Genomic DNA, 19,159 nt, shown 5'->3' with positions numbered 1-19,159 from the left:
CTCCCACCAGAGCACAGAACCCCTCAGTTACCTTGTTCTCTGTATCCTTTCTCTATGTGCTGTAAATGTTAATTATTAACTATCTTGTACCCACCAATGTAAAAAAAGTATGTGTCTCTGTTTTAGTTTTTATCCAAACTTAGAAATTTCCCCATTTTGCTTTCTCCCACCCAATTTGTCGACCACTGATGGATTTCATGTAATTCTTTTGTCTCCTCCTTTGCTTCTAATGTATAAAATAAGCTGCAGAACTGCCATTCTTCGGAGTATTTTCCCAATTTGTTGAGAGTTTGCTTCCCGGCATTTGTTGTCAGTTTGGCTCAAATAAACTCATGAAAATTCTCTACAGGTTTGGATGTTTCTTAAGTCAATACTGTCCAAAGATCTTCAGTAGAAAAGAAAGCAAGATTTTGATAATTTGGAGAAAGAGAAAAGAAGGCAAACATGAAAGCTTGGAAACAAAGCAACACTCTTTTAATATTGCTCTAGGTGGTTCCTCATGAGTTGTGATCTATCAGCTGTCCTTTAAAACCCAATCATGTAACCAGCAGGGGAATCTGAAAGAGCCAAGAACATGTAAAAGGCTTTTATTCTGGAGAAGACACAGATCTCCAGTAATTTAAAATTTGGCCAAGTGCCTATAAAAGCTCTAGATACCTAACAATAGCACAGTTACCTCTGGGCTTACTGCCCATGTGCAAAATGCTACATATACCTAGCCAGCCAAGGTGGGATGAGGGCTGTTACAAAAGTCAGGGAGTCGGCTGTAACCATATTTCTCAGAGTGAGACTCTAAAATTCAGGGAACACCCAAGTCAAATAATGCCTCCCGCCCGAATACAATAAAATACCTTCTCTGGACATTTTCAAAGCTATTTATCAGAGAAGGGAAGGTCACAGGACTAAAAGAGTAGTAGAAAATCAGTGAAGAAAAAAAGGTGTATGCAACTTATGAGATTTGAGGGTCTTATAAATCCGCAGTTAACGTATAGAGAATTGAAGAAATGTGTATATCATACAAAGTTTTGGGAGAAAAAGATGCCCACTAAAAGACAGGGCTTTGTGTTGTTAAGGAGGGTCATAGAAAATAGTTCAGTGGTACCTTGGTTTTCGAATGTAACCCATTCCGGGAGACTGCTCGAGTTCTGAAACGTTTGAAAACTGAGGGGTCAACAGCCGACAGCTAGGCCTCAGGTGTGGCATGTTCGACTTCCGAGGCATGTTTGAAAACCGAAACATTTCCTTCCCGGTTCACAGTGTTCGTAAACCAAAATGTTTGTCAGCGGAGATGTTCAAAAACAGAGGTACCACTGTACTTGTACTTTATCTTTGTGCTGCGTTTGAGCAATCTGTACTGCACTAACCTTCTCAGTGTGACAATGAAGTTCACTTCTTTTGTTAAAGAATCTGTCCAAGCCCTGGCCAAGTAGCCTAAATGCTTAGAGCATTGTCCCGATACACCACGGTTGTGGGTTCAATCCCCGGTCAGGGTACAGACAAGAATCAGCTAATGAATGCAGAAATAAGTGGAACAACAAATTGATGCATCTCCCTCTCTTCCTTCTTTTTTCTAAAAACCAACGAATAATAAATTTTTAATTACGAATATGTTCACCATGACTAGTGTGGTTCAGTTGATTGGAGCGCCACCCCATATATCAAGTGGCGGGTTCAGTTCTTGGTCAGGGCACATACCCAGGTTGTGGGTTCAGTCCCCCCCGGGTGCATGTGGGGAGAGGCAACCAATCAATGTTTCTCTCACATAGATGTTTCTTTCTCTTTCTCCCTCCCTCTCTCTAAGATCAATTTTTAAAAAAAGAATATGTTTAACATTGTAAGAATTCATCTGTGATGATCAACCTAATATAACAAGAGGTATATGGCCAGACTTTAGATAATCCCAAGATTTGCTTGACTAGAAGTATTAACTCATTAATACATTTCCTTGGATATATAGTACAGGTTGATTTAAAAAATGTCAGGGAGTCTCTACCAAATGGATGAGTTGTTTTTAACATATTGAATGGGTATTAACTAGTTAGTAACTTGGGTTAAAAACAAGTTGTTTCAGTGAAATGATCCATTTCGAAAAGTGAGCTGACCAATTCAATGAAACTGCCTACAAAAGTTTGTTTTTATAGATGCACCTTGATATCTTAATTGAGCAACCGGACAAAGCAAGTGGTCTTGAAATAAATAAATAAATAAATAAATAAATAAATAAATAAATAAATAATAAATAACAAAAGAAATTCATTGATTGATGGGATAAAATTTTAATAGCTGGTTTTGGTTTCCTGGGTGATTTTTTCATATCTCTATCAGTATGGAGGATGTTGTATACATGCAGTTTTAATTAATACTTGTGTTGCTTCTTTCATCACCGCACTGCATAGAGAGACCAGAATAACTCTGAAGACCACGGCGGTTATTTTCTAATCCAAAACCCAGAAGTGCTTCTATCACAATGAGTCAGCCTTTGGAATGCTCATTGTAATAAAAGAGAAAAAGAAGAGAAAGGGCACTACAAGGTCTTGGGGGTTAATGGTAGGTCAAACTGCAAGGAGCGTGGCCTCTACAGCCAGCCACCACTGGGTTTGAATCCTTACCAGTCTCATCCATAAAACAGAGCAATAATACTTATCTGGTAGGGCTGTCGTGAGGAAAAATAAGGCTATATATTTATAAGTGCATGGCACGTAGTAGGTACTCTATAAGTGTCAATATGAAGTGGTTGAATTTAACATCTTCATTTTGTGGGCATTAAAGTCCAGAAGCCAAGCAACTAGAATATGGCTTAGTGTTCTGACTCCAAATGCAGTGTTTTCTTATATGTTTGGCTACTAAGTTTTTGCTTTGGTTGAAGAGACTGGGTAAAGAGGATTGGGTAAACTTAGTGGATAGTATTTTGTGGTGGACCTTGAATGATAGACAAGATTTCAAAAGGTGAAGCGAATGGAAGAAGGACATTTCAGGTAGGTAATATAGCAACAAGTAGGGCATGGACATAATAGAACTTGAGCCCTCCTGGCAGACGGAAAAAGATCACACCATGATCCCTCTGAATAAGCCATTAAACATAGGCTTGGGGGCCAGATAGTTCTCTTAATGAATGAAGACTTACGGAGAGACCTCTGAAACCCCTGCCTCCCTGTGTACTTCTGAAATCTTCTAGGTATGTGTTTCACAGGCGCGAGAGACTCCCCTTCCCATGGTTGCTGCAGAGGGACCTCTGTAAGTAGCTGACCTTCAGATGAAAAATTGGCTTCTATAGACAGTAAGACAGAGGGATTAAGTGTACAAATTCTGGATTCAGAATGTGATGACTCTGATCCAGGCTTTTCCATGTAATAGATTTATGAACCTGTGCAAGCTGTTTATCTCCCCAGAGCTTTGTCTTCCTCTTCGGTAATTCTGAGATGTAATAGTAGCCATCTCTTAGGGTTTTTATAAGGACCGAAGTAAATGAGATAATCTATGTAAAGCACTTTGCATATTCCCTGGTGCCTAATGAGCTTAAAGATTCGTTCTTTTCTATATTTTATGTATTCTAAAATAAACATTTAAAGACATCTTTGCATTTATGAAAGTGAGGCGAGTCTTACAACTGATGGTATGTCCTAGGTAAATTGGCAGAATTTTTATGTCTTTTTGATACATAAATTAACAGTACATCTTACAATCAATGAGACCTAAAATGAGATAAAATTTGGAATTATTTCTATTATTATTGCTCATTTGACTATGTGAAGTATGCAAGGAGATTCAAGAGGCTGCAGTGTAAATGCTAAATAGCATTCAGGAGCATCAACTTTTCTTGAAATTTGGGTGGAAAAAATTGAATGAATTAGCCAATTAGGAATTTTTAATGCTATTTTTGTATTAAAAGAAAAATGGATAACGTCAAGATTTACCTGAAAAAAATTGTTTTAATCCTCACATGAGGATATTTTTTCCCATTGCTTTTCAGAGAGCATGGAAGGGAGAGAGAGAGAATCATTGATGTGAGAGAGACACATCAACTGGTTGCTTCCAGCACATGTCCCGACCAGGGCCGGGGATCTAGCTTACCACCAAGGCATGTGCCCTTGGCTGGAATTGAACCCAGTACCCTCTAGTCTGAGGGCCTACACTCTAACCAGTGAGCCTAACCAGCTAGGGCTACCTGAATTTTTAAGAGAAAATTGTGGCACGTCACGGAAATGCTGGGTTTCTGCTCTAGGTGTTCATTATGCTCAGCTGCTTGGAGTAATGCGATAGAAAATTTTGAGAAGCTCTGTGGAAAGCAGTGGCAAGAAAACCAGACAAAGTCCCTGCCCTCATGGAGCTTAGAGTCTAGCAGGAGACAGACATGAAAACAAATAGCAGAGGGAGGGAGTTTTAGATGCTCTGATAGTAATTGTTACAAGGAGCAGTTGGGCACAAAAGAAGAGTGGCCAGTTCTGTTGCGGGCAAAAGGGTGCCAGTCAAGAAATCTTAGAGAAGGTGAACTTAAAGGAGACTCTTGAATAAAGACATGGAGTTTGGAGACATGACAGAGTACACTCAACAGAATCCTCGTAGCTTTCATCTTTTTTCCTGGGGGCTGCCGAACTTTCAGAGGAACTAGAACTTGAATTTACTGGGATCTCCTCTGCCAAGGTCCTCCAAGGATCTTGTGGGTGGCCTTGCTTTAGCAGGACAAATCTGGGTCATCTTGGAGCATTTGACCTTTATTTAACCCGCATGGAGAACTGTGTAACCTCTCGCAGACCTCAGAATCTATGCTACAAGCAGAGCCTGCTTCTTGGATTTTGCTAATAAAATATAAGTCCAGGCAACATCCTCTTCTTGGATCATAAAATACTTATCTCCAGGCTCCTTTCGATAAAACCGGTGGGCCATTCATTCTGTGAAACTCTGCCATTTGCATGGAACTGTATATTTTTCTGTAGAGCAGCCTGGGCCGAAACTCAGACCTTCACTTTCCTGTCCTAAGGGGAAAGACTCACTCCTTTAGGAAGGATGACACAACACCGCCATCCTTACCCGTTGCAGTTCCAGGTTATCCCCCACCAGCCGGCTTAGCGTAACAGTAATTCACAGCCCTCAGCTGCAGGGTCGCAGGGAATTCTTCATTACTGAGTTCGGAGAGTGCCAGCAGCGCTGTTGAAGCGGTAATTGAATGCGGTGATCCCTCCGCGGTCCAGGCAGCATAGCACTGCCTGTGAGGCCCCTGTGGTGTGGTTCAGACGAATACATTTCCAACAACAATGAATCGTCAGACCAAGTCCAGCAGCACACAGCCAAGAGGATGTGCTGGGTTGACGATTTGACTTATGACACTGAGCACGTTGGAGTGAAACCAGCTCGGAAGCATGGCCGTATGTACCTGTGTACGAGGAAACACAGGGAGAAACTGAATGCTGCCCAGAAATCTCCACCAAAAGCTTTATTGATCATCTCATCAAGCACAGATAAGAACGTGACGTATTATTTCCTTGCATGACAGATGTCCTTGCCACATTGTTGAACTGAATCCTTGTCTGGTGAAAGAAAAGAAAAATCCCCAAATAATTTTCAATGAAGTGTGCCTTATCACTAAATCGCAATTAAGTGCTTTCAGGATTTCACATTCACAGAATGATCTCAGCAACCTCACAGCTTTGCAATGCTGCTTCTAAAAGAGAACATTTATAGTTTGGGAAAATAGCACAAAAATGAAAATGTTGGAATTGTTTTGGTTGCTGAAAATACACTTGGCCTCAGCGCTGTGGCACTGCGAAAGGGAAAGAGCCTGGCTCTGAGCTCAGGCAGACCCTGGGTTTGAATCCCAGCTCCTTCATTTACTGTGCCCTTAATAGGTCATTAGAGTTTTTGTGCCTCTTTGCCTTTTCCTGTAAAAATGAGGTCAATGATGTCTGCCTCTGAGCATGACATGCATAGGATAAGGGGCACTGCTTGGCCCTACTGGATTCTTATTATATCAACAGCTGTCATTTGTAGGCCTACTATGTGCCTGGCATAGTCAAGTGCTTATGAATGCATATTATTTTACAACAATATGTGCTTGATTCTTAAAGTGACCAACTTACGCTGGTTGCCTGGTACTATCCTGATTTTACAACTGTAATTCCTAAGTCCCAGGGACATTCTCTGTCTAGGACGAACTAGGGCAGTTGGCTGCTCTTTCAATATCATGGTTTCATCTTACAGGTATGGAAACCGGGGCTCAGAGGGTATGTGCAGATTACCCAGTATCTCACAGTCGGGAAAGAATAGGCCCGGTATTCAAACCCAGGCTTGAAAAGCTCTTTCTGTAGCTCTAAGCTCTATTCAGTATATGTTGCTGTTCTTCCTGTATTACTAGGACGTTCTGGATTTAGCAAGTATTTGTAGAACAGATCACATTTTTTCAACTGTCTTTAATTATAATTTTAGGAATGCATATGTGTGTGTGTGTGTGTGTGTGTGTTAAAGAGCGGAGATTGCTCTACAAGTGATAGTGATAATGAAAATCATAGTGATAATGCTAATAAAAATGAGTTTAAAAGCCTAACATTTATTTCAAAGAATGTTCTATGTTTTGTCAATGCAGTCTATTCATTCTTCCCCTTATTCATGCATTCACCCATTCAACAGGTATATAGTGAGGTCCTACTGTGTGTCAGGTACTGAGACAGATACAAAGAATGCCAAAATGTTGGTCTCAAGATGCTTAGTGCACTGGGATTTAAAGAATCAGCTGTAGCCCTGGCAGGTGTGGCTCAGTTTGTTGGGTGCCGTCCAGGCCCCAAGAGGTTGTGGGTTTGATTTCTGGTCAGGGCACATGCCTAGATTTTGGGTTTGATCCCCAGTGGGGGTCGGGCAGGAGTCAGCAGATCGATGTTTTGCTCTCACATCGATGTTTCTCCCTCTCCCTTCCTCTGTCTCTAAAACTCAATAAAAAATCCTAAAAAAATAAGAATCAATTGTAAAATAGTGTGAGGAGTATGATATAGAATGTGATATGGAAGCAAGCCCTACATGTTCGAGCCCCCTCCCAGCGCCCCTCCCATGTGGCTTCAGCACACAGATCTTTATTTAATGAAGCTCCGAGCTTATACCAGACACTGTTTTCTTTCACTAACTGCTGTTGCCTCCTGGAAGAGTCTTTCTCCTAACGGTGGTCCTTCAGATCCAAGATGAAATGTTACATCTTCAGAAAGAACCTCCTGGACCACCTTGAGCTAAATTAGTTACCCAGAAATTCTCTATTAGATCACCCTGTTTTAATGATCTTCCTAGAGTTTATTTATCGCTATTTGATACTTGTTTGATTTTTTTTGTTTACTGCTTTTTGCCTGCCTTTGCCAACAGAGTGTAAATTCCAAGGAGAAGTGGTGACATTTATTTTACTGTTTATTTTTTTGTGTGGCTACATTCTCAGGACCTAAAACAAGACACGCAAGAGCTGTCAGCAAGCATTTTTTGAATGAACAAAATGGAATGAATTAATAAGTGTTTTGGATGCTGGAAGGAGCAGCCAGTTCAGCATGAGTGGGTAGAAGAGTGAGGAGAACTGTGCTTGAAAAGATATGTGAATTCAGCCTTACTTTTTTTTCCTGGTTATAAAGGTAGTATGTTCTCAGTTTTAAAGTTAATAAAAGAAAAAAAAAAATCACAAAAAAATAAAAAAATAAGAGCAACTTGACATAATCACAAATAATATTTTGTTGCAGTTCTCTCTTCATTCATGTTCATAGATACCTTTGAACAAAACAAAATCGATCTTTTCACAGTTCTTACCTTTTTGAGGGTACTTTCTGACATTTTCATTTTAAGGTGTTTCTTTCTTTTTCATAATAGATGTACTGGAATTTATCTAGCCGATCTATATTTCTGGCCCTTTGGAGGTTTCCATTGTGCCGTTGCTGACAATGTTGAACAGCCTTGCAGAGATATAATCTTTGCATGAATCCATGCGGTAGCTTGATGAAGCCAAAGTAATTTGCTCTGGGTTCTAGATCCACCAGTTTTTTTTAACCACTTATTTTTAAATTTTAAAAAGCTTTCTCAACTGTAATATGGGGAGGAAAGCCTACTTCATAAGGCTGTCATGCAAAATAAATCATATTATGAAGGTCAAGTTCTCAGCACAAAGCATGCAGTACACGTGAGCCCCCCTTGATAACTTCCTTTGAAGTCCAATTAGCTTTCCAATCTATCTTAAAGGGCAAATAGGAACTAGCTAAACAGATGTGCAGGAAGGAAGCTGAGACAGGGGAAGTGAAGTTGGGAAGAGGGAGCTTTTTTAAAATTATGGAGGAATAAGTATATATTCACAGCATCAGCCATAAACTGTAAACCATAAAGCTTATATTAACTCTGACTCTCACACTGCCCCGATGGCAGCCCTGCTCACCTCAGTGCTCTGCATTGCCACTGGAAACATGCTTTTTTGGCCACACAGCAAGATCAGACTGATCAAAATAATGTCGGTGGTTAAGCTGGGAAATTAGGAGAATGGAGAGCCCTTTAACTGAGTGAAAGAAGCCAGAGGGGTGAGATTTGATTGGCCCAACAAGAAGTTCTATTTTTAAAAATATATATATTTTAAATTATTGAATTTAGTGAGAGAGAAAGGGAGAGGGAGAGAGAGAAACATCAGTAAGAGGATAACACTGATCAGCTGCCTCCTACATGCCCCCTACTGGGGATCGAGCCTGCAACCCCGGCATGTGCCCTGACAGGGAACTGAACCGGCGACCTTTCAGTACACGGAGTGACGCTCAACTGAGCCACACCCACCAGGGCAAGAAGTTCAATTTCTAATATGCAGAAGTGTCTAGCAGATTGTCCAGAAAAAAATATCAGGGCTTGAGTTGTTGGTTTGTGTAAACATTGTGGAGAACATTTGAAGCCTTGGCAGTAGAAAACACCTAACTCAGGAAGAGGTATCCTTTGTTTCCTTCATGGTAAGAAGTTGTAACTTCATCTAAATATATCCACTTTGCTTTCAGTGGTTACTATGCTTAGTGTCTGATTTAATTTGTACATTTTAATTTTATTTATACTTATGTTTCCAATAAACAACTTAAAAGCACAAAGTAATAGCGAAGTCACACATTGATAAGATCATGTTTATTTAGTGCTGACAAGTAAAAAGAATATTTTAAAAATGTATAATTTATATTTATATAAATACTTTAAGGGAGAAAAGTTGAACACATCTGGTGACATTAGGAGAATGCATACATTTAAGTTTGCAGCCTATCTTATAGCCTGACAAATTAGATACAAGTATGTATACACACTTATCTTGTTTGTGAGTTTGCATAATTAGGGCCCAAGGATAAGTTATGGACAGGTCTATAATAAATTCTAAACTCCCATAAAATTTGTTACTATGCCTTCCCACTTATGTTGGCTTTGTTCTTCTGTTTTAAAATTTCACTACAAACACATTTGAGTCATCAAAGGTTATAATCTGGTACTTTTGGCCTCAGTTTACTCATCAATGAGATGAGAGGATCTCTGCAGACAAGCTCTGTTACTTCTGATTTAAAACACTATGAGCCCCAGCTCAACACAAATGTATGGCAGCTGGTAGGGTCCAGTCATCATCACCTCTGTATTGGGAGGAGTTTTCTGTTCGGCTTCTTTCTATTGGAAAGGAGTCAATTTTTCTGAAATGGTGCAAGTTTATGACACCAGCCCACTTAATTAACTGTAACATTGTATTACTGTAGATACAGCTCGTTTCCTAGGATACAACTAAACAAAAAACGAATAGACTCTGGATTTCAAGTTGAAGAGCTCTGTGTTTCCTTGGATCTTGGATCTTTGACATGGAAGTTCAGAGCTGAGCTACTCAAAAAGAGCTCAGCAGAGACCCTTCAAGTCAAACCTCAATATATGGTGAAATATTTGTATGGCATGGTCAGTATGATGCTGGACTTCCCTGTGTCATTCATTACAGGGACATTTTTTTGAAATTGCACTAATATATAACAAAAGAAGATGAGTGTAATGTGATGCAGTCTACACAGTAAAACCTATATCTGATTTCTTAAATTTATAGAAATTTTCATTTGCAATAAACACCATAGAACAGTAAGTCATCCCTAAGCACTATCCTGAGCTTACCTTGATTCCAAGTTTATAGATAATCATATCTTCCATTAAAAAAAAAGACAGCTAGAACTGACCTCATATGACCACAGAAAATACATAGGACTCAGGTGAAATCATAATTCTCGGCATTTTTCTTATATTCTTTTGAAGGTGGGTCACGCAGTAGCTATGGCTTGCCTCTGTAGGTGGCTTCTCCAGGGACCCATTACATTTTCCCTCTGCTGGTGTTCGGCTTTAACTCTTGGAGGAAAGCCTCGTTGTTGTGAGGACAGTTGTTGTGACAGGTGCAGGTCCCGATGAACATCACTGGTTTCTTGATGATCTGCCCTGGGGCGCACTGGAACTCCACCTGGATGGTTTTGGTGTTGTGGGGGGTGCAGCACCGGCCATCGCTGCAGACTCCGCAGTACCTGGGCCTGTAGGTGTGCAGGCTCGTGCAGTTCTTGAACTGCAGGTGGATGGCTTTGAGGGCCTTCGTGGTGCGGAGACACTTTTTCCCTTTCTAAGAAAAAAGAAAGGGAGTGATGCGTGGATAGCCACTGTTCCTCCCAGGGACCAGTTAGGAGTGTGGATTAACTTGCTAGTTGCCTACCCAATATCCATTGCTCTTTATTCTTTGCTAACAGAACATTAATTTTGTTTAGGCAATGTGGTCAGCTAAAAGCATTTGCTTCCCCAGAATATCTGGGAGCTCAGGACAGCCTTGTGACAAAGTTCTGGCGGATGATACATAAGCCAAGGGATTCTGGGAAATCCTTTGCCTTCAGACAGATTCAGTTCTTTATTGCTTCCTATGTTCACTTTCCTCCCTGCCTAGACTGTGGAAACCATGCCTAATCTTGCACAGTCATCTTTTGATCTTGATGGCAAACTTGAGGGTAAAAGTGTATGTATGATAAAGGAACCTATATTTTTAAGCCACTATAACAGGGTTTGGTGTTGCTTATAGATAAACGCATTCTTAGGTGTCATAAAGTGAGAGAACAAATCTGGCATCATTGCAAGCTTACTAACGTTTCAAATATTTTTCAAACATTAACTCATGTTAACCTTCTCAACAGCATTTATTCATACATAACAGCTGTTAATGTAAAGAACAATTGCCCAAGATTTATAGATAAAGAAATGAAATCTCAAAGGGCTAGAGTGGTCAGAAAACATCTAGTTGTTGAACTTGTCCGATGCAATGCCCATTCCTTCTACTGCAGGCTATTTTTCATGAAGGCAAAGTAAGTGGACAGTTTATGGAACATTCCACTAGTAATCGTTGATGAGCAACCCCGGTGTTGATACTTCAGCAAGGAACTGACAATATGCTTATTTCCCACTTAGATTTCTTCACCTACTAACTTGCCACGGTTCCCCGCTGCTCTTGTCTTCCTGGGCACAGATGGCAGCTTGTGGGCCGAGGAGATGTGGAAGCCTCTGAGATCAGGGGCTCTCAAACTGGAAGCAGTGTGCATGAAAGCCGTCGGAGCTTTGCGAAAGCAGCCTGACACTGTTGGGTCTCACACCCAGAGTTTCCGACTCCGTAGGTCTGATGGGGCCCCGGGAATTTGCGCCCTTACCAAGTTCTTAGATGCTGCTGCTGGCTGAGGACCACACTCTGAGAAGCACTGCCTCACATTTAAGAATCTCTCAACAAGGAAGTAATAATTACGATGCTAGTGTTTTCCTAAATTCTAGATGAATTTCTAGAATCTTTATGAAATCTATATACCATAAAAATATTTTAAATAGGATATCTCCCAATAGGAAACTAGGTGCAAGAAAATATATATGTTTTGGCTAAAGAAACAATAAAAAAGAGCAAAATTTTAGAGGCATGCCATGGAATAACCTTATTTAATAAAGAAGTTATTGTGTCTTTGACAATATGTAAGGGCTTCTTGTTTTTTCCGTTTTCATATTTAATATTTAGCATATATTCTTGCCAACAGCCATAAAAAAGCACAAGGGCAGCAACATCCCTTTGTGTGTGTGTGTATATATGTATGTGTGTGTATGTGTATGGATGTTTGTATGTGTGTAAGAGAGAGAGAGAGAAACAGAGACAAAGAGAGACTGCTTTGTGGGTGAACTTGCATGGCCATGTTACATGTATGTTAGAATTGCCTTATGTGTAGGGAGGTGCATATAATTTTAGGGATAAGGTGTTCCTAGGTGTTCTTTCTAAATTGGTGAAAGAAACATAAAGTTAAGATGGACCTCAAAAAGTCACAGAGCTCAGCAGCCACATAATGAATGCAGCTACTAGAAACTTATTTTAGCAATAAATGGAAATTTTCAGTAATGATGCCTAATGTTAACAGAGTAATCTATGCCTAGCGCTTTGCAAATTCATTCTATTTAATCGTCATGACACCTTTGAGGTAAGTACTGTCAATGACCCTATTATATGGGGGAAGGAACTGAGGCTTAGAGGTTAAGTAAATTGCCTAAGATCCCATGGCTAGTTCGTGTGGGAAGCCAGGATTGAAAGCCAGGCTGGCTGGCTCCAGAGATATGTAAATCTTTCATTGCTAGGGATGGTTTTATTTTGGCCTCAGGTTTGTACAAAGGTCCATAGAATGGTTTAATTTTTTGGTACTGCATTTATCTGCGGTTCTGGTAACAAGGCCTGTGATGTCATCAGGACCCAGTCCAAGCTCCAGATCTGCATGCCTTGTACTCGGCGTTAACACACTGAGTTGATGTAATACAAGCGAAAAAGGAAAGAAATGTGCTATTTTATTTGGCATATAGAGCCTTATGCTGGCAAATGAACTAGTCCCACTAAGCTTTTTAAAATACTGAAAATAATTCCCAGACAGCCATTCATTTCTTCATCAACAATGTTTTATCGAGCACACACTATGGACCAGGCAGGATATTGGGGACTGAGGGGTAAATAAGGCAGATATAATTCCTACTCCGTTCCTTACTACAGACTGAACCCAAGGGGTGAAGGAGACTGAGGTCAGACATGATCTCTCTAAAATCAACTATGCTTGGTAATTGAGTGGCCAGTTTTTTTCCAGGAATGGAAAGAGATCTGCCATACCCTTCTCAACAAGGGACTTAATGATAATCTTCCAGCTCCTCCCTCTTTACCCGTGAGCCTGTTGTGAGTTGCTTGGGATATTTCAATACATTAAAGAGAAAATAAAAGAAGGTAAACTCACTCACTTTGGGAACCTCTCTGCCTTTACTCTGGAGTTAACTCCCAGCTAGAGCTGACCTCTAGTCAACTAGTGTCGCAGTGATTTTTCTAAAGCCCCGGCGCCTCTGTAATGGGAGGCCACCTCCGGGCTCCTACCTTATCTGCTGGTTGCCTGTGCTCCTGTTCACAGGGCCGCACCATACAGAGGCGAGTCCGCTTGACCATCTCGCACTGTGGGTTCCTGTTGGTGACCTGGGTGGAGAAGCCCATGCCGCAGCTCTTGGAACATGCGCTCCACTCTGTGGTCTGTTCAATGCAGTTGATACTTGAGTCAGAGACTGAAACTCCTAGAGTGGTTTCTACCCTGTAGGCTATGATAAATACAAAAAAAAGACAACCAGGGTCAGTAAAACGTGGGGATTGCAAAGTGGTCCTGTCCATCATCGTTAGAAAGAAGGTCTCAGCCAACTCTGTACCTCCTACAACTCAGGTGTTCTCGGGACAGAATGGATCGCTGTATTTATAGCTCCCTGACAGGTTGCACAGTGCCTGGCACATGGTAGGCCTTCAGGAAATCTCTGTGGAATGACTGTTTAACTTGTCTTCAAGAAGCGAAGGGCCCTGGTCGGGTGGCTCAGTTGGTTGGAGCGTCACCCCGCACACCAAAAGGTTACGGGTTTGATCCCTGCTTGGGGCGCGTACAGCAGGCAACCGATTGATGTTTCTCTCTCACATTAATGTTTCTCTCCCTCTCTCTCTGTCCCTTCCTCTCTCTAAAATCAATTTAAAAAATCCTTTTATGAGGATTAAAAGAAAAAAAAAGTTTAAGATAACCTGTTTTTAAGAAGTGTAGGAATTTTAAGAATATAGGACAGTTTAGCGTCAAAAACCATTCTTTAAACTACAGTGTTTTCAATGTGATTTTGTACAGAAAAAAGATCATGATAAAACTTTGATTGGATGAGTAAGTAGAACCAACCAACTTAAACAGTGATGAAAGCAATACTTTGCCTTAGAGAGGTGGGACTGGTGGTTTGGGTTGTGGGATATAGTCAACTGGACTTTGATCACAAAAAATTCTCTCTTAACACTTCATATCCTGACTTGGGGGCACACCTCTTCAACATGGCAGCTTCCTATCTGTAAAGCATGGCTAACAATTTCTGACCTGCAGAAAACCTCTGCATACCACCATATATATAATCTGGCTGATTAATGGCTTCTAAAATATTCTTTACTGGCTCTTGAGTTTCCCTCCCCACCCCAAACTATTTCCTTCATAAGATGGAACAAAAAGAAAAGCAAAACAGAGATCCTGAAGTGTCACTTGACCCTTCCTACAGCATCTGGAAAGGTGGCATTTCTCTGTGACACCTGTCCAGTGGTGAGTAGCATTCTTTAGGGAGGCTGGTCTTCAGAGTGCACAGGTAATATGCAGAATCCACAAAAGAAAGAGTGATTTTTTTTGCTTGTATCTTTGTAATATGAATAAAGTCAAGTGGGATGGACTAAAATATAAAGAGTAGTCATGCAATAAGACAAAATCAGTCCCACTGCTGAAAAGAACCACTGAATCCGGCAGGTTCTCTTTAGGAGAACCTGTGCACACTGCACTCCCTTGGCTAGCACTCAAACCCATGATGTGTTGTTTTTAGTGGGAAATCTGGAATCCACCGCTGAATGGCCAGAAACGGAGGCCAGTTTCTCATTGCAAATCCAAAAGGACACTCATGCTTCTGCCCACATGTATCCTGTGCTGTGGTCACCTTCAGGTACCCAGAGTTTCTCACCTGGAAGGGCATGCACGTCCCCTAATGCCTCCGTGTCATTTGAATCACAGATCCACTTTTCACAGCACTCCCCGGGCACTTCAACTTTTCTTGGAACCGGGCAGTCAGGTTGGGGTAGTAGCAGGTCCTCGTTACAGCGAGGCACGCAGCCAATCTGCCCGTCTTGGCAGGTGCACTGGTATTTGCAGCTGGGCTGAAAGGTCTCTCCACTTTGGTAAATGACCCCATCGAACACGCAGTTATCTCCCTCTATCGCTAGAATATTGGGGAAGCAGGGCAGAGAGGGGAAGGGAGAGAGACAAACACAATCACAATGTCTTGAGGAAGCTACGTAAGATTTGCAGCACATGTTCCAAAGCCCACGTTGTTCATTTTCTAGTTGAGTCCGGTTTCTGATCCATCTCTAGTAGAGAGATGTCCTCCTGGAGGACTCCCGGAGCAAGAAGGAACCTTCAAGACCATCCAGTCCTGCCGATCATTTTATGAATGAGGAAAGAGGTGTGGAGTTGAGAAATGACACTCCCAAGGTCCCACAGCCATGTTCCCAATGCTAAAGTTATTTTGCAAGAAACTCCTTAGAGTCTCCTAATCCAGCATCTTAGAATTAAAAAGAGAAAGGGGAAAAAAAAGCACTCATGCTCTCCAAATAGGTTAACTGGTCAAATTGGGCAGAGTTAGAATTCCTTGGCATTCCAGCACACACCCACAAATCATTACGAGCTGGGAGAAGAAAGTAAAAGGCTATTCCAAGCCCCTAATCCAGGGAGGCAGAGCCAGCTTCCAACTCAATGGTGCACCACGTGGAAAACTGATGCCCAATTAATTAAGTTTCACCAGCCTGCACTGGCTGACTGCCCGCGCTTTACTTTATTCACAGCCCAGACGGGCTGACATAGTCGTCCCAGAAGACTAGGGGCGGCTTTGGCTCAAATAGGACAATTACAGGTGTGAAAACAAACCTGCGGGGCTGCAGTCGGGGGAGCTGTGAGCCAGTGAGTAAGCCCCAGCTTCCATCACCCCAAAGCGTCCCCCTGGAAATGTCCAAAGGAAATGACCTCACTGGCCCTTAACTCTGCTCTGCTCCCGTCTATCTCTTGTCTTCTCTGGGAGGCAAGCGGCTGAGGGTTTCTCACCTCTGGCTCCGGGAGCTCCCCCAGCCCCCTGGCCCTGCCCCAGCCCCGGCCTGGCGCACAGTCAGTGCTCCATACCCACCGCCGGCGGCAGCCTCACTCCTGGTATTATTTGCGAATCACCTTCTGGGAAGCGGGAGGGAGGGGAGAGGAAGGAGGGCGCAGCTCCAGCCAGCCTGGGAGCAGAGGCCCGGGGCGGAGGGGCAGGATTACCCATGCAGATGCCAGTTCGGGCGCTGGGGTCGGCTCTGCGGTCGCAGAAGAGGCCGCGGCTCTCCTCGCACGGCTCCATCTCGGAGCAGCTGTCACCGCGCTGGCGGGCGCACACCAGGCAGCAGGAGCAGTCGTCCAGCACGGCTTTCACCCCGGGGGGGCAGGTCGGCGGCGTCGTGGGGCACTGGGCCGGGCATGGTTTGGGGCAGCGTTGAGTCGCAGAGACCTGGGGGGTGGGGGTGGGGGGTTAGGTAGGGTGGGCGAAACGAGAGGGAGAAACCTGTCTCAGCAGGACCGGTGCAAGGCGGGGACCCCGCCCGGGCCGCCCAGGAAGGTAAAGGAACCAGGGACACCTAAGGGGTGCGCCACTTACCCGCCCCAGGAGCGGGAGGAGCAGGGCGGCCAGGCAGAGGCACTGCCGGGGCAGGCGGGGGCTCACGCTCTGCACGCTCCGCATGCTCAGGCTTTTTCCTCCCGCGGTTGCAGAACCAGGCTTCCTGCGCCGGGGATTGGCTCCGCTCGCGCCCCGCAGCTCCGGGATCGCCTCCCCGCCGCGGCGCCGCCCGCGCGGCTTTATAGCGCGCTCCCGGGAGCGCCCGCGCCGGTTGGCTGCGGCGGGGAGGCGGGGGGCGGCGGCGGGGTGGGGCGTGGACTGAGCCCGGGGTTGCCATGGCAATTGGCCCCGGGTGCGCTCTCCTCGGGGCGCGGCCCCGGGCCTGCGAGCGCCTGTGCGTGGCGACCGGCCGGTCCCCGAGCGCCGGGAGGGGTGGGTGGACCCCGGCGGCCCCGGGCTCGCTCGGCGGGCGCGTGGGAAGGAGGCGCCCGCTTCCTCCAGGAAGCCGCCCTGCCTCCCCGGGACCGCGCCCGCCTCGCCCCGCCGCGCGTCTCCGCCGGCCGAGCGGGGCTGCAGAGTGGGGCTCTCCTAAAGGGGGGTCTGAACTTGGGGCCATGGGGGGCGGGGGCTGGCCAGAGGCCCGGGGATTTACTCATAAGGGAAGCACGCGCAAGTTTGTCACCCTTTAGGGCATCTTTGCGTGTGTCGGGAGGGGGGGCGGGAGAAAGGGGGGGAAGGGGAAAGAAAGTATGTGTGTGTAGAGGGGGTTAGGGGGTCCCAGAAAAACAAAATAAAATAAATCAGCAATGTTTGGATGGGGATGTTATTGGCCAAATGGCAAAGTTCATTTGACTACTCCTTCCAGGCCCCACTGACTCTCAGACCTCCAGTTTCTGCAGTTTTGGTAGAAACAGAAGACAGGGATGATAAAATGAAACTAGAAGAGCTTGCGGTAAAGACAGACGCTCTTCCCCGAAACACCTGTTGGGCCGTGGCTGCCGCACAGCACACCTCAAACTAGAGAGGCTTCGAGAGCGTCAAAGGCAGGCTCGGCCGCCGCTGTCAAAGCCTCAGCCATCCAGGAAGGAGGGAGGGAGGTGTTGGCTTTGTTTAGCGCACCCATGTCCCTTCCACCTGCCGCCCACTTTCAGAGCCTGGCTGCTGCGAACACCCCTCATCTCTCCTGAGAAGGGGAGCACTTTCACTGCTCCAGAGGTGACGTTGCCTGTTGGATTAAAAAAACCCCAAATTTGCTCCCCTGTATTTCAGCTTTGCTCCTGCCTCTGGGACAATCATGCCCGGCTCTTTTGAGGATACACTGAAAAGACACTTCATGAGAAACGTTATACAGGTGGGTGACGTAATACTAGACTTCAAAGGAAACATCGCCTCAACTTCATCCGTGTCCACTATGAAGTTAAACCAAAGGCAGCTTGTGTAAGGGGCCGGGGCTGCCCCTGAAATTCCTGCCACCTTGGTGATGAAGTCATTTCAAGCCCCTTCAGGATAGTTCTCTGAGCAGCTTGGAACATTCCAAGCCTCCAAATACCCTGCTTTCTTTCAGGTGCACCAGACAGAGCAGCGCTCAAAGCTTGACGAGAGACTGAACGGTGAATTTGCGCCGTGTCTAGGTTACTGACATACTCTTCAAGCTGGCGGGCTTTCATGGGCCATGCGCCTGGTGATGCATCCACCTGACTGCCCAACAGGATCCACCAGGGGTTTCTTTTGTTTTTTTGACTGTAGATTCCTAGGCCCCACCCTTGACCCAATCAGTTGGATTCTCTGGTGAGGGCTCTTGGAAGATAACATCTTAATTTACTTTGAGGTGGAAGCTGGCTTTGGGAAACCTACATATAGGTGGCTGATGGGGAGGCAAGAATATGGGCAGCATTGAGGTCGGGATGACTCTTCTTGGAAAGGGGGAGGCCGAGAGGAGAAATGTAACTTCAAGGTGACACGAAAATGCCAAGAAGTCACTGCAAATGTGAGCTGCTACTCAGGCCTCCTGGTCGCAAATGGTAGGATCCGGACAACTTTCAGCCAGAAGACTTTATTGGAACAATGCTGTGGTATTTCGCATAGTGACAGAGGGGCGGTGCTGCTGGGCCTCAGAGCCACTAGGGTCAGGGCCTTGAAGCTATCAGGACGCCACCTTTCCATCTATCTTCAGTGCTTCTCTGTGTGTTGACTTTGGTCTCCCCCCACCGCAGGCTCACTTCTTCCATATAAAGGAAATGTCACCCTCAAATTCTCCCTACCCTCTTACCTTATGACCTGATCCCCACAGAAAGCACATCCTTCTTTCTTACGCTCAATTCGAAAAGTCCCAGGAAAGAAATTGGACAAGCACACCCTGGGCCAGTGGAAGGAGGCAAGACAGGTGAGGTAGGGGGATTAGCCAGCACCACGCAGTTGGAGGGGGGAGGAAGGATAGTTCCCTAGGAAAGAAGGA

General features: G+C 44.4%; 1 protein-coding gene across 1 annotated transcript; it reads right to left on the bottom strand.

Annotated features, from left to right (window-relative positions):
* Positions 1 to 9,087: 9,087 nt before the first annotated feature.
* CCN3 (cellular communication network factor 3) lies at positions 9,088 to 16,958 on the bottom strand. Its single transcript, XM_081116878.1, has 5 exons — positions 16,744 to 16,958; positions 16,371 to 16,596; positions 15,028 to 15,282; positions 13,394 to 13,608; positions 9,088 to 10,597 (listed from the first exon to the last, which is right to left on the bottom strand). Exons 1-5 carry the CDS (start codon positions 16,825 to 16,827, stop codon positions 10,301 to 10,303), a joined length of 1,077 nt encoding a protein of 358 aa, XP_080973004.1. The 5' UTR covers positions 16,828 to 16,958; the 3' UTR covers positions 9,088 to 10,300.
* Between the last annotated feature and the right edge of the window lie 2,201 nt (positions 16,959 to 19,159).

The sequence above is a fragment of the Miniopterus schreibersii genome (assembly GCF_964146895.1).
Source record: "Miniopterus schreibersii genome assembly, chromosome: 17".
In the NCBI taxonomy this organism is placed as follows: Eukaryota; Metazoa; Chordata; class Mammalia; order Chiroptera; family Miniopteridae; genus Miniopterus; species Miniopterus schreibersii.
Note: the sequence above shows the minus strand (reverse complement) of the source record. Positions and strands in the feature narration are given on the sequence as shown.

Coding starts and splice junctions, on each gene's coding strand:
- CCN3 (XM_081116878.1), bottom strand. CDS start 16,827: ATGCGGAGCGTGCAGAGCGTGAGCCCCCGCCTGCCCCGGCAGTGCCTC. Junction 16,597..16,743: donor TCCTCCCGCTCCTGGGGCGG/GTAAGTGGCGCA, acceptor CCCACCCCCCAG/GTCTCTGCGACTCAACGCTG. Junction 13,609..15,027: donor GGACGTGCATGCCCTTCCAG/GTGAGAAACTCT, acceptor TATTTATCATAG/CCTACAGGGTAGAAACCACT.